The sequence below is a fragment of the Oncorhynchus keta genome, chromosome 30 (assembly GCF_023373465.1).
Source record: "Oncorhynchus keta strain PuntledgeMale-10-30-2019 chromosome 30, Oket_V2, whole genome shotgun sequence".
Lineage (NCBI taxonomy): Eukaryota > Metazoa > Chordata > Actinopteri > Salmoniformes > Salmonidae > Oncorhynchus > Oncorhynchus keta.
This window is the reverse complement of record NC_068450.1, coordinates 30,544,585-30,569,584: the sequence shown is the minus strand read 5'-3', so window position 1 is coordinate 30,569,584 and position 25,000 is coordinate 30,544,585. Positions and strand designations below refer to the sequence as shown.

The 25,000-nt window shown below is 50.8% G+C and overlaps 1 protein-coding gene across 1 annotated transcript in view; it reads right to left on the bottom strand.

Moving 5' to 3' along the window:
- The window catches only part of LOC118374637 (dedicator of cytokinesis protein 2-like), a 179,954-nt gene extending 155,694 nt beyond the window's left edge, over window positions 1-24,260 (bottom strand). Inside the window, exons 1-13 of the mRNA XM_052488215.1 lie at window positions 24,093-24,260; window positions 22,802-22,885; window positions 18,696-18,736; window positions 17,868-17,923; window positions 17,519-17,615; window positions 17,285-17,433; window positions 16,981-17,116; window positions 16,154-16,311; window positions 5,019-5,100; window positions 4,420-4,555; window positions 1,041-1,116; window positions 856-932; window positions 373-623 (exon numbers count right to left, since the gene is read on the bottom strand). Coding sequence (XP_052344175.1) covers window positions 373-623; window positions 856-932; window positions 1,041-1,116; window positions 4,420-4,555; window positions 5,019-5,100; window positions 16,154-16,311; window positions 16,981-17,116; window positions 17,285-17,433; window positions 17,519-17,615; window positions 17,868-17,923; window positions 18,696-18,736; window positions 22,802-22,885; window positions 24,093-24,135 — 1,386 coding nt within the window. The 5' untranslated portion in view covers window positions 24,136-24,260. The remainder of the gene's footprint in view (window positions 1-372; window positions 624-855; window positions 933-1,040; window positions 1,117-4,419; window positions 4,556-5,018; window positions 5,101-16,153; window positions 16,312-16,980; window positions 17,117-17,284; window positions 17,434-17,518; window positions 17,616-17,867; window positions 17,924-18,695; window positions 18,737-22,801; window positions 22,886-24,092) is intronic.
- Window positions 24,261-25,000: the final 740 nt, after the last annotated feature.

The window sequence follows — 25,000 nt, the reverse complement described above, 5'->3', positions numbered from 1 at the left end:
ACGCTCTAACCACTAGGCTACCCTGCCGCCCGATGAAGTTCTGGGTCCATACGTGTTAAGAACTGTGAGGCAGAGCTCCATCCTCTCTCTCTGCATGTTACGGGCCGAATGTCCCCTCCCCTTCAGATGTTCCGAAGATGCTAAAACAATGTGATTTGTCCAAATAACCAGGAACAAAAAACCCAAGTAACGGCTACTGATCTCATGCATCGTGTTGTATCAAGACAGATCCACGGCACCATGTATTTTAGCGTGGTCTGTCCACAATATATTACATCTAACCCAACAACTCAGAACCATATGACATCCAATACAAAGGAGAATACAGCGCTGAAATAGTTGGCCAACCTCCAGATGACCCCCCCAACTCACCGACACAATCTTGCCCTCCTCGTCACACACCATCATGATGACCTCCATGTTCTTCTGGCTGGTCTTGTTGTACTTGTCAAAGTCCCCGGCCCACAGCGTCAGGTAGATGTCGTTGCGGATGTCCCCCGGCATGATGATCTCTGGGAAGCCCAGTTTACGGGCCACCACCGTGCTGCGGTCCACCAGGTGGGGGTACTCCTTACGGATCTGGACGATGTCACCCACCAGGGCCTTCATCGTCACCCATAGACCTGGAGGGATTACGGAGTAGGGTAAAGATGCCTCTGGACGCTGATCTTGGGTCAGTTTTGCATTACCCACACCAATGGTTAGGATTGGGGGAGGGGAAGGTGCTGCTAGATCTGTACCTAGGGGATAAGGGGAAACTTCACCCCGTAGTGGGGAGGATAGAGGACCAAGCATTGATAATGCAGTGGTTGTTGGCACAATAGCAAGTGTTTCCATGAGTGTGAGATGTTCTACCTTGTCCTCCACTGTCTCCTCGTGACGCTGTCACCTTGTTCAGCAGGGGGTGAAGGAAGTCATTCTCTGCCACGACCCTGCACCCCCCCCCCCCACATACACACACATTTAAACTACATGACAACAACTAAAATGGGTAGGGATGGAGGGAGAGAGGAGGAGAGGGTGAAGCAGGGAGGACTTACGGAAAGAAAGGGATGAAATGCTGCTTCTCCTCATCACACTCTATCTTTCCTTTGATGATGTCACTGATGTCCATCACTGCAGACAGGAAGAAATGTAATGTAGTGTTTTAATAAGACATTTTCTTTGATCCACTTAGTAAACAATATTAAATATTCATATTGTGACCAGCATCAGTGGATCCCAATTCAAAATGTTGTTAACACTGCCCCCTGCCCCCTGCCCCATTGCCCCCTGCCCACTGCCCCATTGCCCCCTGCCCCCTGCCCCATAGCCCCCTGCCCACTGCCCCATTGCCCAATGCCCACTGCCCCATGCCCACTGCCCACTGCCCCATGCCCCATGCCCCCTGCCCACTGCCCCCTGCCCCCTGCCCCCTGCCCACTGCCCCATGCCCCCTGCCCCCTGCCCACTGCCCCCTGCCCCCTGCCCACTGCCCCATGCCCACTGCCCCATGCCCCCTGCCCACTGCCCCCTGCCCCCTGCCCCATGCCCCCTGCCCACTGCCCCCTGCCCACTGCCCCATGCCCACTGCCTTCTGCCCCCTGCCCACTGCCCCATGCCCACTGCCCCATGCCCACTGCTCCATGCCCACTGCCTACTGCCCCCTGCCCACTGCCCCATGCCCACTGCCTACTGCCCCCTGCCCACTGCCCCCTGCCCACTGCCCCCTGCCCACTGCTCCATGCCCACTGCCCCATTGCCCACTGCCCCCTGCCCACTGCCCCATGCCCACTGCCTACTGCTCCATGCCCACTGCTCCATGCCCACTGCCCCCTGCCCCATTGCCCCCTGCCCACTGCCCCATTGCCCAATGCCCACTGCCCCATGCCCCTGCCCAATGCCACATGCCCCCTGCCCACTGCCCCATGCCCCATGCCCCCTGCCCACTGCCCCATGCCCCATGCCCCCTGCCCACTGCCCCCTGCCCAATGCCCCATGCCCCCTGCCCACTGCCCCATGCCCACTGCCTACTGCCCCCTGCCCACTGCTCCATGTCCACTGCCCCATGCCCACTGCTCCATGCCCACTGCCTACTGCCCCCTGCCCACTGCCCCCTGCCCACTGCCCCCTGCCCACTGCTCCATGCCCATTGCCCCCTGCCCACTGCCCACTGCCTACTGCTCCATGCCCACTGCTCCATGCCCACTGCCCCCTGCCCACTGCTCCATGCCCATTGCCCCTGCCCACTGCCCACTGTCCACTGCCCCTGCCCAATGCTCCATGCCCAATGCTCCATGCCCACTGCCTACTGCCCCCTGCCCACTGCCCCCTGCCCACTCCATGCCCACTGCCCCCTGCCCACTGCCCCCTGCCCACTGCCCCCTGCCCACTGCTCCATGCCCACTGCCCCCTGCCCACTGCTCCATGCCCACTGCCCCCTGCCCACTGCTCCATGCCCACTGCCCCCTGCCCACTGCTCCATGCCCACTGCTCCATGCCCACTGCTCCATGCCCACTGCCCCCTGCCCACTGCTCCATGCCCACTGCCTACTGCCCCCTGCCCCATGCCCCTGCCCCATTGCCCCCTGCCCCCTGCCCCATTGCCCAATGCCCACTGCCCCATGCCCCCTTCCCCTGCCCCCTGCCCCCCGCCCCCTGCCCACTGCCCCCTGCCCACTGCCCCCTGCCCACTGCCCCATGCCCACTGCCCCATGCCCACTGCCCCATGCCCACTGCCCCATGCCCCATTCCCACTGCCCCATTCCCACTGCCCCATGCCCACTGACCCATGCCCACTGACACATGCCCTATTCCCACTGCCCCATGCCCTATTCCCACTGCCCCATTCCCACTGCCCCATGCCCACTGACCCATGCCCTATTCCCACTGCCCCATGCCCTATTCCCACTGCCCCATGCCCACTGCCCCATGCCCACTGCCCCATGCCCACTGCCCCATGCCCCCTGCCCCATGCCCACTGCCCCATTCCCCATGCCCACTGCCCCATGGCCCATGCCCACTGCCCCATGCCCACTGCCCACTACTCCATGCCCACTGCCCCATGCCCACTGCCCCATGCCCACTACCCCACGCCCACTGCCCCATGCCCACTGCTCCATGCCCCATGCCCACTGCCCACTACCCCATGCCCCACTGTCCCATGCCCCATTCCCCATGCCCACTGCCCCATGGCCCATGCCCACTGCCCCATGCCCACTGCCCACTACTCCATGCCCACTGCCCCATGCCCACTGCCCCATGCCCACTACCCCACGCCCACTGCCCCATGCCCACTGCTCCATGCCCCATGCCCACTGCCCACTACCCCATGCCCCACTGTCCCATGCCCACTACCCCATGCCGACTACCCCATGCCCCACTGCCCCATGCCCACTGCCCCATGCCCACTGCCCCATGCCCCATGCCTACTGCCCACTACCCCATGCCCACTGCCCCATGCCCACTACCCCATGCCCACTACCCCATGCCCACTGCCCCATGCCCACTGCCCCATGCCCACTCCCCCTGCCCACTGCCCCCTGCCCACTGCCCCCTGCCCACTGCCCCATGCCCACTGCCCCATGCCCACTGCCCCATGCACTATTCCCACTGCCCCATTCCCACTGCCCCATGCCCACTGCCCCATGCCCACTGACCCATGCCCTATTCCCACTGCCCCATGCCCCATGCCCACTGCCCCATGCCCACTGCCCCATGCCCACTGCCCACTGTGCCATGCCCACTGCCCCATGCCCACTGCCCCATGCCCACTGCCCCATGCCCCCTGCCCCATGTCCACTGCCCCATGCCCACTGCCCCATGCCCCATGCCCACTGCCCCATGCCCACTGCCCACTACTCCATGCCCACTGCCCCATGCCCACTACCCCATGCCCACTGCCCCATGCCCACTGCCCACTACTCCATGCCCACTGCTCCATGCCCCATGCCCACTGCCCACTACCCCATGCCCCACTGCCCCATGCCCACTACCCCATGCCCACTACCCCATGCCCCACTGCCCCATGCCCACTACCCCATGCCCCATGCCCCATGCCCACTGCCCACTACCCCATGCCCACTGCCCCATGCCCACTACCCCATGCCCACTGCCCAATACCCCATGCCCACTACCCCATGCCCACTGCCCCATGCCCACTACCCCATGCCCACTGCCCACTACCCCATGCCCACTACCCCATGCCCCATGCCCACTACCCCATGCCCACTGCCCACTACCCCATGCCCACTACCCCATGCCCACTGCCCACTACCCCATGCCCACTACCCCATGCCCGCTACCCCATGCCCACTGCCCACTACCCCATGCCCACTACCCCATGCCCACTGCCCCATGCCCACTACACCATGCCCACTGCCCACTACCCCATGCCCACTGCACCATGCCCACTGCCCCATGCCATACACTAGTACCTACCTGCCACTCCAAAGGGCCTGCGGAGGCCCTGGGTACACTTCTTGGTGTTGGTCTCCTTCAGTTCCATACGACCCACTCTCACTATCTGACAGATCAGGTAGATCTTCTCTCTGTTCAAGTCCTTATTACCCAAGTCCTGGAGGAAGGGAGGGAGGTTTTCAAAATCAAAAACATGTATATGCACAGAGCATACATTTACTGAATTAGCATTTCTCAACTGGTGGGTTGTGATTTCCCCTCCCGCAATTGGAATATTGATGCAACCTGGTTAAATTTGGGTCATGAGGCAAACCTAGTTGAGAGCCACTGACCTAAATTATTTGATGGCACCTCCATAACTGGGGCGGCAGCGTAGCCTAGTGGTTAGAGCGTTGGACTAGTAACCGGAAGGTTGCGAGTTCAAACCCCCGAGTTGACAAAGTACAAATCTGTCGTTCTGCCCCTGAACAGGCAGTTAACCCACTGTTCCCAGGCCATCATTGAAAATAAGAATATATTCTTAACTGACTTGCCTGGTTAAATAAAGGTTAAAAAAAAAAAAAAAAAAAATGGATACGGACAAGAAATGCATCAAACAGTGCTCTCTAGTGGTAACTTACTGTAAAGACCACCTTCAAGTTGTTCAGCATTTCAACCTCCCTAGGAAAGCCTTTACTGCCCCAGCGAACCAGGTAGTTCTCACTGTAGAGGGAGGCCATGGAACGGATTAACAAGAAGCAGAAACAATTAATACACACTCAAAAGGAATCTTAAAAGGATACTCTGGGAATTTGCTAATGGGGCCAGTTAGAGAAACTCACGGATACCATGTTTATGTCTCTGCATCCAGTATGAATGAAGTTGCTAACTAGCTCAATGACTGGAAGTCTATGGTATCTACTGTACTAGCATGGTAGCAGTCACCATAGACATCCAGTCATTGCGCTAACACCAGTTACCAATTGCGCTAACGCTAGCTGGCAACTTCCCTCAAGCTGAGTTCACCTGAAATAAAGGGCTTCATTGCCAAAATCCTGAAGTATACCTCCAACGCATCATCCACTGATAGAAATGCTCATACGGGATGAATTCACAGAAAAATAAATGTGCATAGGGCCTACATAGCGACTGGGATGCTTTATAATACATTGCTTTCTCCTAAATATAAGTCTTCTTGGCCAGCAGAGACTGACTGACTATCAATCTGCTTAAAGTGTACAGTAGGGATATGTTGCTAAGGTTTCCAAAGCTGACACCTTCCCAAAATATCCCTGTCACAGTTTGACAGAAGGAGGCCTTCGGGCACTGTGGCCACGATGGAGAATGTCACATACCAGCCGTAATACTCTGGCATGGATGAGAGAGGAAGGAGAGCCTAGATCTGTCGCTCTGACAGTAATAGACAGCTATCACCATTAGCTGTCAGTCAAGCATTGCCTCTCTATTTTCTGAATTTCTACCATAATATTTAAATAGTATGTACATTAGGTTAGACAGCAACCATGTTGAGAACAGGGGGAAATGTGGCTAAGGGGAAGAGAGGAAGAGAAAAGGACTGAGAGAGAAAGACAGCTATCAACATTCCTGGTGTCAGAGCTCTGAAAGCTGCCAGTCAAGCTCTGCCTTTCTATGTGCAGCCTTCTGTGTTGATCATTAACTGTGACTTCAGTACAGGAATAAAAACATATATGGAAAATGGGGGGTGGGGGTAAGAAAAGAGGAGAAAGAGAGCTGGGAGAGGGCTGAGGAGAGAGAGAGAAACAGGGAGATGTGGAGAAGAGGAGAAAGAGAAGTGGGAGAGGGCTGAGGAGAGAGAGAGAAACAGGGATATGTGGAGAAGAGGAGAAAGAGAAGTGGGAGAGGGCTGAGGAGAGAGAGAGAAACAGGGAGATGGGGAGAAGAGGAGAAAGAGAAGTCGGAGAGGGCTGAGGAGAGAGAGAGAAACAGGGAGATGGGGAGAAGAGGAGAAAGAGAAGTCGGAGAGGGCTGAGGAGAGAGAGAGAAACAGGGAGATGGGGAGAAGAGGAGAAAGAGAAGTCGGAGAGGGCTGAGGAGAGAGAGAGAAACAGGGAGATGGGGAGAAGAGGAGAAAGAGAAGTGGGGGAGAGCTGAGGAGAGAGAGAGAAACAGGGAGATGGGGAGAAGAGGAGAAAGAGAAGTGGGAGAGGGCTGAGGAGAGAGAGAGAAACAGGGAGATGTGGAGAAGAGGAGAAAGAGAAGTGGGGGAGAGCTGAGGAGAGAGAGAGAAACAGGGAGATGGGGAGAAGAGGAGAAAGAGAAGTCGGAGAGGGCTGAGGAGAGAGAGAAAAACAGAACAGGGAGATGTGGAGAAGAGGAGAAAGAGAAGTGGGGAGAGCTGAGGAGAGAGAGAGAAACAGGGAGATGTGGAGAAGAGGAGAAAGAGAAGTGGGGGAGAGCTGAGGAGAGAGAGAGAAACAGGGAGATGTGGAGATTAGGAGAAAGAGAAGTCGGAGAGGGCTGAGGAGAGAGAGAGAAACAGGGAGATGTGAAGAATAGGAGAAAGAGAAGTCGGAGAGGGCTGGGGAGAGAGAGAGAAACAGGGAGATGGGGAGAAGAGGAGAAAGAGAAGTCGGAGAGGGCTGAGGAGAGAGAGAAAACAGGGAGATGTGGAGAAGAGGAGAAAGAGAAGTGGGAGAGGGCTGAGGAGAGAGAGAGAAACAGGGAGATGTGGAGAAGAGGAGAAAGAGAAGTCGGAGAGGGCTGAGGAGAGAGAGAGAAACAGGGAGATGTGGAGAAGAGGAGAAAGAGAAGTCGGAGAGGGCTGAGGAGAGAGAGAGAAACAGGGAGATGGGGAGAAGAGGAGAAAGAGAAGTGGGAGAGGGCTGAGGAGAGAGAGAGAAACAGGGAGATGGGGAGAAGAGGAGAAAGAGAAGTGGGAGAGGGCTGAGGAGAGAGAGAGAAACAGGGAGATGTGGAGAAGAGGAGAAAGAGAAGTCGGAGAGGGCTGAGGAGAGAGAGAGAAACAGGGAGATGGGGAGAAGAGGAGAAAGAGAAGTGGGGGAGAGCTGAGGAGAGAGAGAGAAACAGGGATATGTGGAGAAGAGGAGAAAGAGAAGTGGGAGAGGGCTGAGGAGAGAGAGAAAAACAGGGAGATGGGGAGAAGAGGAGAAAGAGAAGTCGGAGAGGGCTGAGGAGAGAGAGAGAAACAGGGAGATGTGGAGAAGAGGAGAAAGAGAAGTGGGAGAGGGCTGAGGAGAGAGAGAGAAACAGGGAGATGGGGAGAAGAGGAGAAAGAGAAGTGGGAGAGGGCTGAGGAGAGAGAGAGAAACAGGGAGATGTGGAGAAGAGGAGAAAGAGAAGTGGGAGAGGGCTGAGGAGAGAGAGAAAACAGGGAGATGGGGAGAAGAGGAGAAAGAGAAGTGGGAGAGGGCTGAGGAGAGAGAGAGAAACAGGGAGATGTGAAGAAGAGGAGAAAGAGAAGTCGGAGAGGGCTGAGGAGAGAGAGAGAAACAGGGAGATGGGGAGAAGAGGAGAAAGAGAAGTGGGAGAGGGCTGAGGAGAGAGAGAGAAACAGGGAGATGGGGAGAAGAGGAGAAAGAGAAGTCGGAGAGGGCTGAGGAGAGAGAGAGAAACAGGGAGATGTGGAGAAGAGGAGAAAGAGAAGTGGGAGAGGGCTGAGGAGAGAGAGAGAAACAGGGAGATGGGGAGAAGAGGAGAAAGAGAAGTCGGAGAGGGCTGAGGAGAGAGAGAGAAACAGGGAGATGTGGAGAAGAGGAGAAAGAGAAGTCGGAGAGGGCTGAGGAGAGAGAGAGAAACAGGGAGATGTGAAGAAGAGGAGAAAGAGAAGTCGGAGAGGGCTGAGGAGAGAGAGAGAAACAGGGAGATGGGGAGAAGAGGAGAAAGAGAAGTCGGAGAGGGCTGAGGAGAGAGAGAGAAACAGGGAGATGGGGAGAAGAGGAGAAAGAGAAGTCGGAGAGGGCTGAGGAGAGAGAGAGAAACAGGGAGATGTGAAGAAGAGGAGAAAGAGAAGTGGGAGAGGGCTGAGGAGAGAGAGAGAAACAGGGAGATGGGGAGAAGAGGGGAAAGAGAAGTCGGAGAGGGCTGAGGAGAGAGAGAGAAACAGGGAGATGTGGAGAAGAGGAGAAAGAGAAGTCGGAGAGGGCTGAGGAGAGAGAGAGAAACAGGGAGATGTGGAGAAGAGGAGAAAGAGAAGTGGGAGAGGGCTGAGGAGAGAGAGAGAAACAGGGAGATGTGGAGAAGAGGAGAAAGAGAAGTCGGAGAGGGCTGAGGAGAGAGAGAAAACAGGGAGATGTGGAGAAGAGGAGAAAGAGAAGTGGGAGAGGGCTGAGGAGAGAGAGAGAAACAGGGAGATGTGGAGAAGAGGAGAAAGAGAAGTCGGAGAGGGCTGAGGAGAGAGAGAGAAACAGGGAGATGGGGAGAAGAGGAGAAAGAGAAGTCGGAGAGGGCTGAGGGAGAGAGAGAGAAACAGGGAGATGTGGAGAAGAGGAGAAAGAGAAGTGGGGGAGAGCTGAGGAGAGAGAGAGAAACAGGGATATGTGGAGAAGAGGAGAAAGAGAAGTGGGAGAGGGCTGAGGAGAGAGAGAGAAACAGGGAGATGGGGAGAAGAGGAGAAAGAGAAGTGGGAGAGGGCTGAGGAGAGAGAGAAAACAGGGAGATGGGGAGAAGAGGAGAAAGAGAAGTGGGAGAGGGCTGAGGAGAGAGAGAGAAACAGGGAGATGGGGAGAAGAGGAGAAAGAGAAGTCGGAGAGGGCTGAGGAGAGAGAGAGAAACAGGGAGATGGGGAGAAGAGGAGAAAGAGAAGTCGGAGAGGGCTGAGGAGAGAGAGAGAAACAGGGAGATGGGGAGAAGAGGAGAAAGAGAAGTCGGAGAGGACTGAGGAGAGAGAGAGAAACAGGGAGATGTGGAGAAGAGGAGAAAGAGAAGTGGGAGAGGGCTGAGGAGAGAGAGAAAAACAGGGAGATGGGGAGAAGAGGAGAAAGAGAAGTCGGAGAGGGCTGAGGAGAGAGAGAGAAACAGGGAGATGGGGAGAAGAGGAGAAAGAGAAGTCGGAGAGGGCTGAGGAGAGAGAGAGAAACAGGGAGATGGGGAGAAGAGGAGAAAGAGAAGTCGGAGAGGGCTGAGGAGAGAGAGAGAAACAGGGAGATGGGGAGAAGAGGAGAAAGAGAAGTCGGAGAGGGCTGAGGAGAGAGAGAGAAACAGGGAGATGGGGAGAAGAGGAGAAAGAGAAGTCGGAGAGGGCTGAGGAGAGAGAGAGAAACAGGGAGATGTGAAGAAGAGGAGAAAGAGAAGTGGGAGAGGGCTGAGGAGAGAGAGAGAGAAACAGGTAGATGGGGAGAAGAGGGGAAAGAGAAGTCGGAGAGGGCTGAGGAGAGAGAGAGAAACAGGGAGATGTGGAGAAGAGGAGAAAGAGAAGTCGGAGAGGGCTGAGGAGAGAGAGAGAAACAGGGAGATGTGGAGAAGAGGAGAAAGAGAAGTGGGAGAGGGCTGAGGAGAGAGAGAGAAACAGGGAGATGTGGAGAAGAGGAGAAAGAGAAGTCGGAGAGGGCTGAGGAGAGAGAGAAAACAGGGAGATGTGGAGAAGAGGAGAAAGAGAAGTGGAGAGGGCTGAGGAGAGAGAGAGAAACAGGGATATGTGGAGAAGAGGAGAAAGAGAAGTCGGAGAGGGCTGAGGAGAGAGAGAGAAACAGGGATATGTGGAGAAGAGGAGAAAGAGAAGTCGGAGAGGGCTGAGGAGAGAGAGAGAAACAGGGAGATGTGGAGAAGAGGAGAAAGAGAAGTGGGGAGAGCTGAGGAGAGAGAGAGAAACAGGGATATGTGGAGAAGAGGAGAAAGAGAAGTGGGAGAGGGCTGAGGAGAGAGAGAGAAACAGGGAGATGTGGAGAAGAGGAGAAAGAGAAGTCGGAGAGGGCTGAGGAGAGAGAGAGAAACAGGGAGATGTGGAGAAGAGGAGAAAGAGAAGTGGGAGAGGGCTGAGGAGAGAGAGAAAACAGGGAGATGGGGAGAAGAGGAGAAAGAGAAGTGGGAGAGGGCTGAGGAGAGAGAGAGAAACAGGGAGATGTGGAGAAGAGAGAGAAAGAGAAGTGGGAGAGGGCTGAGGAGAGAGAGAAAACAGGGAGATGGGGAGAAGAGGAGAAAGAGAAGTGGGAGAGGGCTGAGGAGAGAGAGAGAAACAGGGAGATGTGAAGAAGAGGAGAAAGAGAAGTCGGAGAGGGCTGAGGAGAGAGAGAGAAACAGGGAGATGGGGAGAAGAGGAGAAAGAGAAGTCGGAGAGGGCTGAGGAGAGAGAGAGAAACAGGGAGATGGGGAGAAGAGGAGAAAGAGAAGTCGGAGAGGACTGAGGAGAGAGAGAGAAACAGGGAGATGTGGAGAAGAGGAGAAAGAGAAGAGGGCTGAGGAGAGAGAGAGAAACAGGGAGATGGGGAGAAGAGGAGAAAGAGAAGTCGGAGAGGGCTGAGGAGAGAGAGAGAAACAGGGAGATGTGGAGAAGAGGAGAAAGAGAAGTCGGAGAGGGCTGAGGAGAGAGAGAGAAACAGGGAGATGTGAAGAAGAGGAGAAAGAGAAGTCGGAGAGGGCTGAGGAGAGAGAGAGAAACAGGGAGATGGGGAGAAGAGGAGAAAGAGAAGTCGGAGAGGGCTGAGGAGAGAGAGAGAAACAGGGAGATGGGGAGAAGAGGAGAAAGAGAAGTCGGAGAGGGTTGAGGAGAGAGAGAGAAACAGGGAGATGTGAAGAAGAGGAGAAAGAGAAGTGGGAGAGGGCTGAGGAGAGAGAGAGAAACAGGGAGATGGGGAGAAGAGGGGAAAGAGAAGTCGGAGAGGGCTGAGGAGAGAGAGAGAAACAGGGAGATGTGGAGAAGAGGAGAAAGAGAAGTCGGAGAGGGCTGAGGAGAGAGAGAGAAACAGGGAGATGTGGAGAAGAGGAGAAAGAGAAGTCGGAGAGGGCTGAGGAGAGAGAGAGAAACAGGGAGATGTGGAGAAGAGGAGAAAGAGAAGTCGGAGAGGGCTGAGGAGAGAGAGAGAAACAGGGATATGTGGAGAAGAGGAGAAAGAGAAGTGGAGAGGGCTGAGGAGAGAGAGAGAAACAGGGAGATGGGGAGAAGAGGAGAAAGAGAAGTCGGAGAGGGCTGAGGAGAGAGAGAGAAACAGGGAGATGGGGAGAAGAGGAGAAAGAGAAGTGGGAGAGGGCTGAGGAGAGAGAGAAAAACAGGGAGATGGGGAGAAGAGGAGAAAGAGAAGTCGGAGAGGGCTGAGGAGAGAGAGAGAAACAGGGAGATGGGGAGAAGAGGAGAAAGAGAAGTCGGAGAGGGCTGAGGAGAGAGAGAGAAACAGGGAGATGGGGAGAAGAGGAGAAAGAGAAGTGGGAGAGGGCTGAGGAGAGAGAGAGAAACAGGGATATGTGGAGAAGAGGAGAAAGAGAAGTGGGAGAGGGCTGAGGAGAGAGAGAGAAACAGGGAGATGGGGAGAAGAGGAGAAAGAGAAGTCGGAGAGGGCTGAGGAGAGAGAGAGAAACAGGGAGATGGGGAGAAGAGGAGAAAGAGAAGTGGGGGAGGGCTGAGGAGAGAGAGAGAAACAGGAGATGGGGAGAAGAGGAGAAAGAGAAGTGGGAGAGGGCTGAGGAGAGAGAGAAAACAGGGAGATGGGGAGAAGAGGAGAAAGAGAAGTCGGAGAGGGCTGAGGAGAGAGAGAGAAACAGGGAGATGTGGAGAAGAGGAGAAAGAGAAGTCGGAGAGGGCTGAGGAGAGAGAGAGAAACAGGGAGATGTGGAGAAGAGGAGAAAGAGAAGTGGGAGAGGGCTGAGGAGAGAGAGAGAAACAGGTAGATGGGGAGAAGAGGAGAAAGAGAAGTCGGAGAGGACTGAGGAGAGAGAGAAAACAGGGAGATGTGGAGAAGAGGAGAAAGAGAAGTCGGAGAGGGCTGAGGAGAGAGAGAGAAACAGGGAGATGTGGAGAAGAGGAGAAAGAGAAGTGGGAGAGGGCTGAGGAGAGAGAGAGAAACAGGGAGATGGGGAGAAGAGGAGAAAGAGAAGTGGGAGAGGGCTGAGGAGAGAGAGAGAAACAGGGAGATGTGGAGAAGAGGAGAAAGAGAAGTGGGAGAGGGCTGAGGAGAGAGAGAGAAACAGGGAGATGGGGAGAAGAGGAGAAAGAGAAGTGGGAGAGGGCTGAGGAGAGAGAGAGAAACAGGGAGATGTGGAGAAGAGGAGAAAGAGAAGTGGGAGAGGGCTGAGGAGAGAGAGAGAAACAGGGAGATGGGGAGAAGAGGAGAAAGAGAAGTCGGAGAGGGCTGAGGAGAGAGAGAGAGAAACAGGGGAGATGGGGAGAATAGGAGAAAGAGAAGTCGGAGAGGGCTGAGGAGAGAGAGAGAAACAGGGAGATGGGGAGAAGAGGAGAAAGAGAAGTCGGAGAGGACTGAGGAGAGAGAGAGAAACAGGGAGATGTGAAGAAGAGGAGAAAGAGAAGTCGGAGAGGGCTGAGGAGAGAGAGAGAAACAGGGAGATGGGGAGAAGAGGAGAAAGAGAAGTCGGAGAGGGCTGAGGAGAGAGAGAGAAACAGGGAGATGGGGAGAAGAGGAGAAAGAGAAGTCGGAGAGGGCTGAGGAGAGAGAGAGAAACAGAAGATGTGGAGAAGAGGAGAAAGAGAAGTGGGAGAGGGCTGAGGAGAGAGAGAGAAACAGGGAGATGGGGAGAAGAGGGGAAAGAGAAGTCGGAGAGGGCTGAGAGAGAGAGAGAAACAGGGAGATGTGGAGAAGAGGAGAAAGAGAAGTCGGAGAGGGCTGAGGAGAGAGAGAGAAACAGGGAGATGGGGAGAAGAGGAGAAAGAGAAGTCGGAGAGGGCTGAGGAGAGAGAGAGAAACAGGGAGATGTGGAGAAGAGGAGAAAGAGAAGTGGGAGAGGGCTGAGGAGAGAGAGAGAAACAGGTAGATGGGGAGAAGAGGAGAAAGAGAAGTCGGAGAGGACTGAGGAGAGAGAGAAAACAGGGAGATGGGGAGAAGAGGAGAAAGAGAAGTCGGAGAGGGCTGAGGAGAGAGAGAGAAACAGGGAGATGTGGAGAAGAGGAGAAAGAGAAGTCGGAGAGGGCTGAGGAGAGAGAGAGAAACAGGGAGATGGGGAGAAGAGGAGAAAGAGAAGTGGGAGAGGGCTGAGGAGAGAGAGAGAAACAGGGAGATGGGGAGAAGAGGAGAAAGAGAAGTGGGAGAGGGCTGAGGAGAGAGAGAGAAACAGGGAGATGGGGAGAAGAGGAGAAAGAGAAGTCGGAGAGGGCTGAGGAGAGAGAGAGAAACAGGGAGATGTGGAGAAGAGGAGAAAGAGAAGTGGGAGAGGGCTGAGGAGAGAGAGAGAAACAGGGAGATGTGGAGAAGAGGAGAAAGAGAAGTGGGAGAGGGCTGAGGAGAGAGAGAGAAACAGGGAGATGGGGAGAATAGGAGAAAGAGAAGTCGGAGAGGGCTGAGGGAGAGAGAGAGAAACAGGGAGATGGGGAGAAGAGGAGAAAGAGAAGTCGGAGAGGACTGAGGAGAGAGAGAGAAACAGGGAGATGGGGAGAAGAGGAGAAAGAGAAGTCGGAGAGGGCTGAGGAGAGAGAGAGAAACAGGGAGATGGGGAGAAGAGGAGAAAGAGAAGTCGGAGAGGGCTGAGGAGAGAGAGAGAAACAGGGAGATGGGGAGAAGAGGAGAAAGAGAAGTCGGAGAGGGCTGAGGAGAGAGAGAGAAACAGGGAGATGGGGAGAAGAGGAGAAAGAGAAGTGGGAGAGGGCTGAGGAGAGAGAGAGAAACAGGGAGATGGGGAGAAGAGGAGAAAGAGAAGTCGGAGAGGGCTGAGGAGAGAGAGAGAAACAGGGAGATGGGGAGAAGAGGAGAAAGAGAAGTCGGAGAGGGCTGAGGAGAGAGAGAGAAACAGGGAGATGGGGAGAAGAGGAGAAAGAGAAGTCGGAGAGGGCTGAGGAGAGAGAGAGAAACAGGGATATGTGGAGAAGAGGAGAAAGAGAAGTGGGAGAGGGCTGAGGAGAGAGAGAGAAACAGGGAGATGTGGAGAAGAGGAGAAAGAGAAGTGGGAGAGGGCTGAGGAGAGAGAGAGAAACAGGGAGATGTGGAGAAGAGGAGAAAGAGAAGTGGGAGAGGGCTGAGGAGAGAGAGAGAAACAGGGATATGTGGAGAAGAGGAGAAAGAGAAGTGGGAGAGGGCTGAGGAGAGAGAGAGAAACAGGGAGATGTGGAGAAGAGGAGAAAGAGAAGTGGGAGAGGGCTGAGGAGAGAGAGAGAAACAGGGAGATGTGGAGAAGAGGAGAAAGAGAAGTCGGAGAGGGCTGAGGAGAGAGAGAGAAACAGGGAGATGGGGAGAAGAGGAGAAAGAGAAGTCGGAGAGGGCTGAGAGAGAGAGAGAAACAGGGATATGTGGAGAAGAGGAGAAAGAGAAGTCGGAGAGGGCTGAGGAGAGAGAGAGAAACAGGGAGATGGGGAGAAGAGGAGAAAGAGAAGTCGGAGAGGGCTGATTAGAGAGAGAGAAACAGGGAGATGTGGAGAGAAGAGGAGAAAGAGAAGTCGGAGAGGGCTGAGGAGAGAGAGAGAAACAGGGAGATGGGGAGAAGAGGAGAAAGAGAAGTCGGAGAGGGCTGAGGAGAGAGAGAGAAACAGGGAGATGGGGAGAAGAGGAGAAAGAGAAGTCGGAGAGGGCTGAGGAGAGAGAGAGAAACAGGGAGATGGGGAGAAGAGGAGAAAGAGAAGTGGGGGAGAGCTGAGGAGAGAGAGAGAAACAGGGAGATGGGGAGAAGAGGAGAAAGAGAAGTGGGAGAGGGCTGAGGAGAGAGAGAGAAACAGGGAGATGTGGAGAAGAGGAGAAAGAGAAGTGGGAGAGGGCTGAGGAGAGAGAGAGAAACAGGGAGATGTGAAGAAGAGGAGAAAGAGAAGTGGGGGAGAGCTGAGGAGAGAGAGAGAAACAGGGAGATGAGGAGAAGAGGAGAAAGAGAAGTGGGAGAGGGCTGAGGAGAGAGAGAGAAACAGGGAGATGTGGAGAAGAGGAGAAAGAGAAGTGGGGGAGAGCTGAGGAGAGAGAGAGAAACAGGGAGATGGGGAGAAGAGGAGAAAGAGAAGTCGGAGAGGGCTGAGAGAGAGAGAGAAACAGGGAGATGAGGAGAAGAGGAGAAAGAGAAGTCAGAGAGGGCTGAGGAGAGAGAGAGAAACAGGGAGATGGGGAGAAGAGGAGAAAGAGAAGTGGGAGAGGGCTGAGGAGAGAGAGAGAAACAGGGAGATGGGGAGAAGAGGAGAAAGAGAAGTGGGAGAGGGCTGAGGAGAGAGAGAGAAACAGGGAGATGTGGAGAAGAGGAGAAAGAGAAGTGGGAGAGGGCTGAGGAGAGAGAGAGAAACAGGGAGATGTGGAGAAGAGGAGAAAGAGAAGTGGGAGAGGGCTGAGGAGAGAGAGAGAAACAGGGAGATGTGAAGAAGAGGAGAAAGAGAAGTCGGAGAGGGCTGAGGAGAGAGAGAAAACAGGGATATGTGGAGAAGAGGAGAAAGAGAAGTGGGAGAGGGCTGAGGAGAGAGAGAGAAACAGGGAGATGGGGAGAAGAGGAGAAAGAGAAGTGGGGGAGAGCTGAGGAGAGAGAGAGAAACAGGGAGATGGGGAGAAGAGGAGAAAGAGAAGTGGGAGAGGGCTGAGGAGAGAGAGAGAAACAGGGAGATGTGGAGAAGAGGAGAAAGAGAAGTGGGGGAGAGCTGTGGAGAGAGAGAAAGGCAGGATGAACGAAGCAGAGATGTAAAAAAGAAAGCAGGATAGAGGGATGTTTAAAAAGAGACCTGATGATGGTCTGCTTGTTGGGGTCGTAGAGGGACATGAAGAGTTCAGAATCCTCTCCGATCCGACAGACAAAGTTCCGGACAAAGACATAGAGGCTGTGAGTGGGAGAGGACTGGATCCGGGCCGAGATTACTGAGTGGTCCGTCTGAATGTTGGACTACAGAAGAGAGAGTGAGAGAGAGAGAGAGAGAGAGAGAGAGAGAGAGAGAGAGAGAGAGAGAGAGAGAGAGAGAGAGAGAGAGAGAGAGAGAGAGAGAGAGAGAGAGAGAGAGAGAGAGAGAGAGAGAGAGAGAGAGAGAGAGAGAGAGAGAGAGAGAGAGAGAGAGAGAGAGAGTGTGTGAGAGAGAGAGAGGGAGAGAAGGCTACACTCCTAAAATACAGTGCATGACCATTGTCTCCTTTCCATTACTCTGTCAACTCTCTCAATCTTACTCCAGTCACTATTCTCCCAATTTCAACCCTGTTAGCCCTGTCAACCACGTTCTGTTAGCTGTCTTAGTTCTGTCTTAGTTCTGTCTTAGTTCTGTTAGCTGTCTTAGTTCTGTCTTAGTTCTGTTAGCTGTCTTAGTTCTGTCTTAGTTCTGTTAGCTGTCTTAGTTCTGTCTTAGTTCTGTCTTAGTTCTGTCTTAGTTCTGTTAGCTGTCTTAGTTCTGTCTTAGTTCTGTTAGCTGTCTTAGTTCTGTCTTAGTTCTGTTAGCTGTCTTAGTTCTGTCTTAGTTCTGTCTTAGTTCTGTTAGCTGTCTTAGTTCTGTCTTAGTTCTGTCTTAGTTCTGTCTTAGTTCTGTCTTAGTTCTGTTAGCTGTTCCTCTCTTACTCTCTGTCTGACCTGTTCCTCTTTGATGCGTTCGTTGATCTTGGTGGTGGCGTCTTGGTGGGCTCGGAACAGGCTGATCACGCTGGCGTTTTCCGGGTCCAGCATGTTCCCGTTCACATCCCGCACCACCAGGTCCAACTCCAAGATCCTGGAAGAGAGGAAGGGGGAGGAGGAGGAGGAGGAGGAGGAGGAGGAGGAGGAGGAGGAGATTATGGAAGAGAGAGAAAGATTTCTCACTCGGCCAGATACAGAGATGGAGTTCCTCAAATGAGAATGATCTATTTCAGTGATTCAGTAGGGGTTTTATGGGCCATACTTGTTGCCATAGTCGATCTTGGAGGTGACTTTCTGTTTGAGCTCCTTGAACTCGTCGCTAGGCAACGTGCCAGACAAGAGCTGGGAACGCCATTCCATCAAATCCCACATCAGCCCTTGGACCTGCACCACACGGTTCTTCTTATTGGCCTAGGGAGAGAGAGACCTTGTTACACACACACGTGCACTTACACATATACCAAACACACACACACACAAAGTGTGGAGTGTTTACCACGTAGAGCTGTTTCCAGATGCTTCCCCACTCCCTCAGAGTGGTGGTCACCTCCTTCACTAGGGGCATCTCTGCTGACAACACCACCTCCTGATCCCTGTGGAGGAAATACCACATATTACTGGCACGCACGCACGCACACACACACACACACACACACACACACACACACACACACACACACACACACACACACACACACACACACACACACACACACACACACACACACACACACACACACACACACACACACACACACACACACACACACACACACACACACACACACACACGCACACACACACACACACACGCACACACGCACACACACACACACATCACTCACCCTCGCTTTTCAATGATGACCTTCCTCAGCTGCACAATGCTGGATGGAAACGCGCCCTGAATATATGGAGGGAGAGAGGAGATAGAGGAGGGAGGCAGGTAGAGAGGGAGAGAGGTAGATAGAGAGAGGGGAGAGAGGTAGATGGAGGGGAGAGAGGAGAGAGAGGGAGATAGAGGAGGGAGGCAGGTAGAGAGATGGAGAGAGGTAGATGGAGAGAGGGGAGAGAGGTAGATGGAGGGGAGAGAGGAGAGAGAGGGAGATAGAGGAGGGAGGCAGGTAGAGAGGGAGAGAGGTAGATAGAGAGAGGGAGAGAGGTAGATGGAGAGAGGTAGAAAGAGAGAGGAGAGAGGTAGATAGAAAAAGGGGGAGAGGTAGATAGAGAGAGGGGAGAGAGGTAGATGGAGAGAGGTAGAAAGAGAGAGGAGAGAGGTAGATAGAAAAAGGGGAGAGGGTAGATAGAGAGAGGGGAGAGAGGTAGATGGAGAGAGGTAGAAAGAGAGAGGAGAGAGGTAGATAGAAAAAGGGGAGAGAGGTAGATAGAGAGAGGGGAGAGAGAAGAGAGGGGTAGATAGAGGGGAGAGAGGAGAGAGAGGGAGATAGAGAGGGAGAGAGAGAGAGGTAGATAGGGAGAGGGGAGAGAAAGGTAGATAGAGAGAGGGGAGAGAGGAGGGAGGCAGGTAGAGAAGGAGGGAGAGCAGAGGGAGGGAGGTAGAGAGTGAAGGAGAGAAGGGGGGGGAGGTAGAGGAGATGGAGAGAGAGTATGTAGAGAGATACTTTGTTCAAATCCAAACAAACTATCCTGTCATCAATTAACCAGCTGTGTCTTACCTGTCGATCATTGTTCCTGACCAGGTAGCCTTTATACCAGCCTGCAACCAGAGAAAACAGGGTACAGTCACGACACAGGGTACAGTCAAACACAGGGTACAGACACATCACAGGGTACAGTCGCAACACAGGATACAGTCACAAGACAGAATAAAGTCACAACACAGGGTACAGTCACGACACAGGATATAGTCACAAGACAGGATACAGTCACAAAGCAGCATCGAGTCACAAGACAGGATACAGTCACAACACAGGATACAGTCACAACACAGGGTACAGTCACAACAAAGGATACAGTCACAACACAGGATATAGTCACAAGACAGGATACAGTCACAACACAGGGTACAGTCACAGCACAGGATATAGTCACAAGACAGGATACAGTCACAACGCAGGTTACAGTCACAACACAGGGTACAGTCAAAACACAGGATACAGTCACAACATAGGGTACAGTCACAACACAGGATATAGTCACAAGACAGGATACAGTCACAACCCAGGATGAAGTCACAACACAGGATAAAGTCACACCAAAGGGTACAGTCACAACACAGGGTACAGTCACAACACAGGGTACAGTCACAACACAGGGTACAGTCAAAACACATGATACAGTCACAACACAGGGTACAGTCACAGCAAAGGATACAGTCACAAAGCAGCATCGAGTCACAAAACAGGATACAGTCACAACCCAGGATGAAGTCACAACACAGGATAAAGTCACACCAAAGGGTAAAGTCACAACACAGGGTACAGTCACAACACAGGGTACAGTCACAACTCAGGGTACAGTCACAACACAGGATACAGTCACAACACAGGGTACAGTCACAAAACAGGGTACAGTCACAACACAGGATACAGTCACAACACAGGGTACAGTCACAACACAGGGTACAGTCACAACACAGGGTACAGTCACAACACAGGGTACAGTCACAACACAGGGAACAGGCACAACACAGGGTACAGTCACAACACAGGATACAGTCACAACACAGGATACAGTCACAACACAGGATACAGTCACAACACAGGGTACAGTCACAACACAGGGTACAGTCACAACACAGGATACAGTCACAACACAGGGTACAGTCACAACACAGGGTACAGTCACAACACAGGGTACAGTCACAACACAGGGTACAGTCACAACACAGGGAACAGTCACAACACAGGGTACAGTCACAACACAGGATACAGTCACAACACAGGATACAGTCACAACACAGGGTACAGTCACAACACAGGGTACAGTCACAACACAGGGTACAGTCACAACACAGGATACAGTCACAACACATGATACAGTCACAACACAGGGTAAAGTCACAACACAGGATACAGTTCACATTCCCAGTTTACATCCCACATTATTCCCAGTTTATATTCCAGTTTACATTCCCAGTTTACATCCCGCAATAGACCTTGTTTCCATCCCATGTTATTCCCAGGTTCCATCACACAATATTCCACAATTTCATCGCACATTGTTCTCAGGTTACATCCCACATTATTCTCAGTTTACATCCCACATTATTCCAGTTTACATCCCACATTATTCCCAGTTTACATCCCACATTATTCCCAGTTTACATCCCACATTATTCCCAGGTTCCATTCCACATTATTCCCAGTTTACATTCCACATTATTCCCAGTTTACAGCCCACATTATTCCCAGTTTAAATCCCACATTATTCCCAGTTTCATTATTCCAGGTTCCATCCCACATTATTCCCAGTTTAAATCCCACATTATTCTCAGGTTCCATCATTATTCCCAGTTTACATACCACATTATTCTCAGGTTCCATCCCACATTATTCCCAGTTTAAATCCACATTATTCTCAGGTTCCATCCCACATTATTCAGTTTAAATCATTATTTCAGTTTACATCCCACATTATTCTCAGTTTACATCCCACATTATTCCCAGTTTACATCCCACATTATTCCCAGTTTACATCCCACATTATTCCAGTTTACATCCCACATTATTCCCAGTTTACATCCCACATTATTCCCAGTTTACATCCCACATTATTCCCAGTTTAAATTCCACATTATTCCCAGTTTAAATCCCACATTATTCCCAGTTTAAATCCCACATTATTCTCAGGTTCCATCCCACATTATTCCCAGTTTAAATCCCACATTATTCTCAGGTTCCACATTATTCCCAGTTTACATACCACATTATTCTAGGTTCCATCCCACATTATTCCCAGTTTACATCCCACATTATTCCCAGGTTCCATCCCACATTATTCCCAGTTTACATCCCACATTATTCCCAGTTTACATTATTCTCAGGTTCCATCCCACATTATTCCCAGTTTAAATCCCACATTAAGGTTCCATCCACATTATTCCCAGTTTACATACCACATTATTCTCAGGTTCCATCCCACATTATTCCCAGTTTAAATCCCACATTATTCTCAGGTTCCATCCCACATTATTCCCAGTTTAAATCCCACATTATTCTCAGGTTCCATCCCACATTATTCCCAGTTTAAATCCCACATTATTTAGGTTCCATCCCACATTATTCCCAGTTTAAATCCCACATTATTCTCAGGTTCCATCCCATTATTTTCAGTTTACATTCCACATTATTGCCAGTTTACATTTAGACATTATTCCCAGTTTAAATCCCACATTATTCTCAGGTTCCATACCACATTATTTTCAGTTTACATCCCACATTATTCCCAGTGTACATTTAGACATTATTCCCAGTTTAAATCCCACATTATTCCCAGTGTACATTCAGACATTATTCCCAGTTTAAATCCCACATTATTCTCAGGTTCCATCCCACATTATTTTCAGTTTACATCCCACATTATTCCCAGGTTCCATTCCACATTATTGCCAGTTTACATCCCACATTATTCCCAGTTTACATCCCACATTATTCCCAGTTTACATCCCACATTATTCCCAGTTTACATCCCACATTATTCCCAGTTTACATTTAGACATTATTCCCAGTTTAAATCCCACATTATTCTCAGGTTCCATACCACATTATTTTCAGTTTACATCCCACATTATTCCCAGTGTACATTCAGACATTATTCCCAGTTTAAATCCCACATTATTCTCAGTTTCCATACCACATTATTTTCAGTTTACATCCCACATTATTCCCAGTTTACATCCCACATTATTCCCAGTTTACATCCCACATTATTCCCAGTTTACATCCCACATTATTCCCAGTTTACATCACACATTATTCCCAGTTTACATCCCACATTATTCCCAGTTTACATCCCACATTATTCCCAGTTTACATTTAGACATTATTCCCAGTTTAAATCCCACATTATTCTCAGGTTCCATACCACATTATTTTCAGTTTACATCCCACATTATTCCCAGTGTACATTCAGACATTATTCCCAGTTTAAATCCCACATTATTCTCAGTTTCCATACCACATTATTTTCAGTTTACATCCCACATTATTCCCAGTTTACATCCCACATTATTCCCAGTTTACATCCCACATTATTCCCAGTTTACATCCCACATTATTCCCAGTTTACATCCACATTATTCCCAGTTTACATCCCACATTATTCCCAGTTTACATCCCACATTATTCCCAGTTTACATCCCACACTATTCCCAGTTTACATCCCACATTATTCCCAGTTACATCCCACATTATTCTCAGTTTCCATCCCACATTATTCCCAGTTTCCATCCCACATTATTCCCAGTTTCCATCCCACATTATTCCCAGTTTACATCCCACATTATTCCCAGTTTACATCCCACATTATTCCCAGTTTACATTCCACATTATTCCCAGTTTACATCCCACATTATTCCCAGTTTACATTCCACATTATTCCCAGTTTACATTCCACATTATTCCCAGTTTACATCCCACATTATTCCCAGTTTACATCCCACATTATTCCCAGTTTACATCCCACATTATTCCCAGTTTACATCCCACATTATTCTCAGTTTACATCCCACATTATTCCCAGTTTACATCTCACATTATTCCCAGTTTACATCCCACATTATTCCCGGTAAAACCAGTACATTCCCAGTCAGCTCCCTTACCTTCGCAGGTCTCCTGGATGTGGACCGTGTCCCCAATCTCCAGAGACAGCTGCTTCTCTCCAAGGCCAATGAAATTCCACATTACTAGGGGAGACACAGAGAGACGAGAGGGTCATACAGTGTACCGCAGAGAGAGACCCTAAAACAGAGCGAACATAACAGAAACCTATTCATTACCTTTTGTTTTCACCCTTAAGCCCAAGAAAACACTCAGACTTTATTGTTCAGGGGAGGGAGAGGATAGTATGTTGTTTTGTTTTTTTTGCTTGTTGGGGGGCGAGGTCTTTTCACTATTATTATGACATTTATATATGCTTGTTCCTCATGTTTAGATTAGATAAAGAAAAAATTATATATGTTTGTACAACAGAGGACGCTGGTGGGAGGAGCTATAGGAGGATGGGAATGGAATAAATGGAACTGAGTCAAACCCATGGTTTCATGTTTGATCCATTTACACCATTCCAGACATTACAATAAGCCTGTCCTCCTATAGCTCCTCCCACCAGCCTCCACTGTTGCACAACTATGTCAAGACCTCTTTCTATGTCCAATATCTATGTATATCTATATATATGTATATATACATATCTTGTTTATCAGTAATAATATGGTTGTACACTGTGTTTTCTAGGTCTGTGTACACATGATGTTAGGAACACTACTGTGGCGTTGCTGTATTTATGAAACCTCATGCTACTTCCTCCCTCCTGCACTTCCTGTGTTTTCAATCTAACACGATCACAATGATACATGTTACTTTTCATATTCAATATTATTTTGCATATTGCGTCAGGTTTGAGCTATATCAAACACTCTGCTCTTTAAGGCCAAACAGGTCAATCAAGAGATTACCCATGATAAGGACAAAGCCGAAACATCTTCCCCTTCTCAGGTCATCAGTTTCTAATACATGTAGAACTACTGCAGCAACTAGAAACCCTGATCTGAAGAGCAATATGTTTCTGAAAAGTGACAGTGATAGAATCAGTCTTTCTGATTAGGAAAGGTCCGCGAGTTGAACCACTGCCATCATGCGTGAAGTGATTCCTGACAGCCATGTCATGAAGTCTGAATCAGCCATTTTGTTTCTCTCGACACAGAGGTCTATCAGTGATCTCTACCTCATGACTGTGCAGACATAGTCACACTGTCAGATTCATACTGCTAGAGTCTGTTAGCTGACACCCGCCCACATCCTGTCATGGAGAAAGCCAGGGCGAAGGGCCATCACCCTTCTGCAAACACACACACACATGGAGGCCTACACAGGTGAGCGTGGATTACTTACCTACGCCATACCGCTCCGTGTTGGTCCTCATCCAAGGAGCCATGACTGCTTCTCTTTCCCCTCTCTCTCTCTCTCTCTCTCTCTCTCTCTCTCTCTCTATCTCTATCTCTCTCTCTCTGGGTGTCTGAGATACGTTTTCCACTCTACCTCTCACTTCTGCATTTAGTTCTGTATATGAAAGCAGAGAGCTCCTCCCCCTCTCCTTCCTTCCTCTTCTCTTTCTCCTTTCTTCGTCTCTTCACAGCTCTCACAGGGGAACTGTCATTAGTTGTGTAGCTGTTCACTGACTGTAACTCTGCATCTGACCTCAGTCTGAACAATGAACCTGTTCTCAACGAGTGGCCAATGGGCAGCATGGCTGTTCAAATGTAAGTGAGGTAGTGGTTTAGTCTAAAGTCACAAATGATCTTATTCACTTCTTGGCCGCCTATCTGGAATAAAATGTTCAAATGCACTCTGAATGAATCTGAATAATGGACCTGTTATGTTTGATATAAGACAACACAACAGACTTGACAATCTATTTCTGGACTGCTCTCGTAAAAATACCAGCTTTATTGCTCCCCTGATGGTCGGACCAGACAGATGTAACCAGCCCTGCATCTAAAGAAGCTTCTGTCATTCTACTCACTGTGGATGTAACCTACTACTAAATAATTCACTCAATATGAGTGATGGAGAGTGTAAAATTGATGTGTAGTTGCCTTACTTATCCAATAGAGGGTGGTAGACATCACATTTGACAAGAAGTCAAGTTATAGACTAGTTGCACAGCACAAGCAAACTTTAGCTTTTCAGAAAACACGTGAGAACTCGATACCTATAAATAAATGATAAACACACTTCTGTATAAAGCACCCAATTTAATTGAAGTGACTACTCTTGTCCACAGCATGCATCCTTGGTCC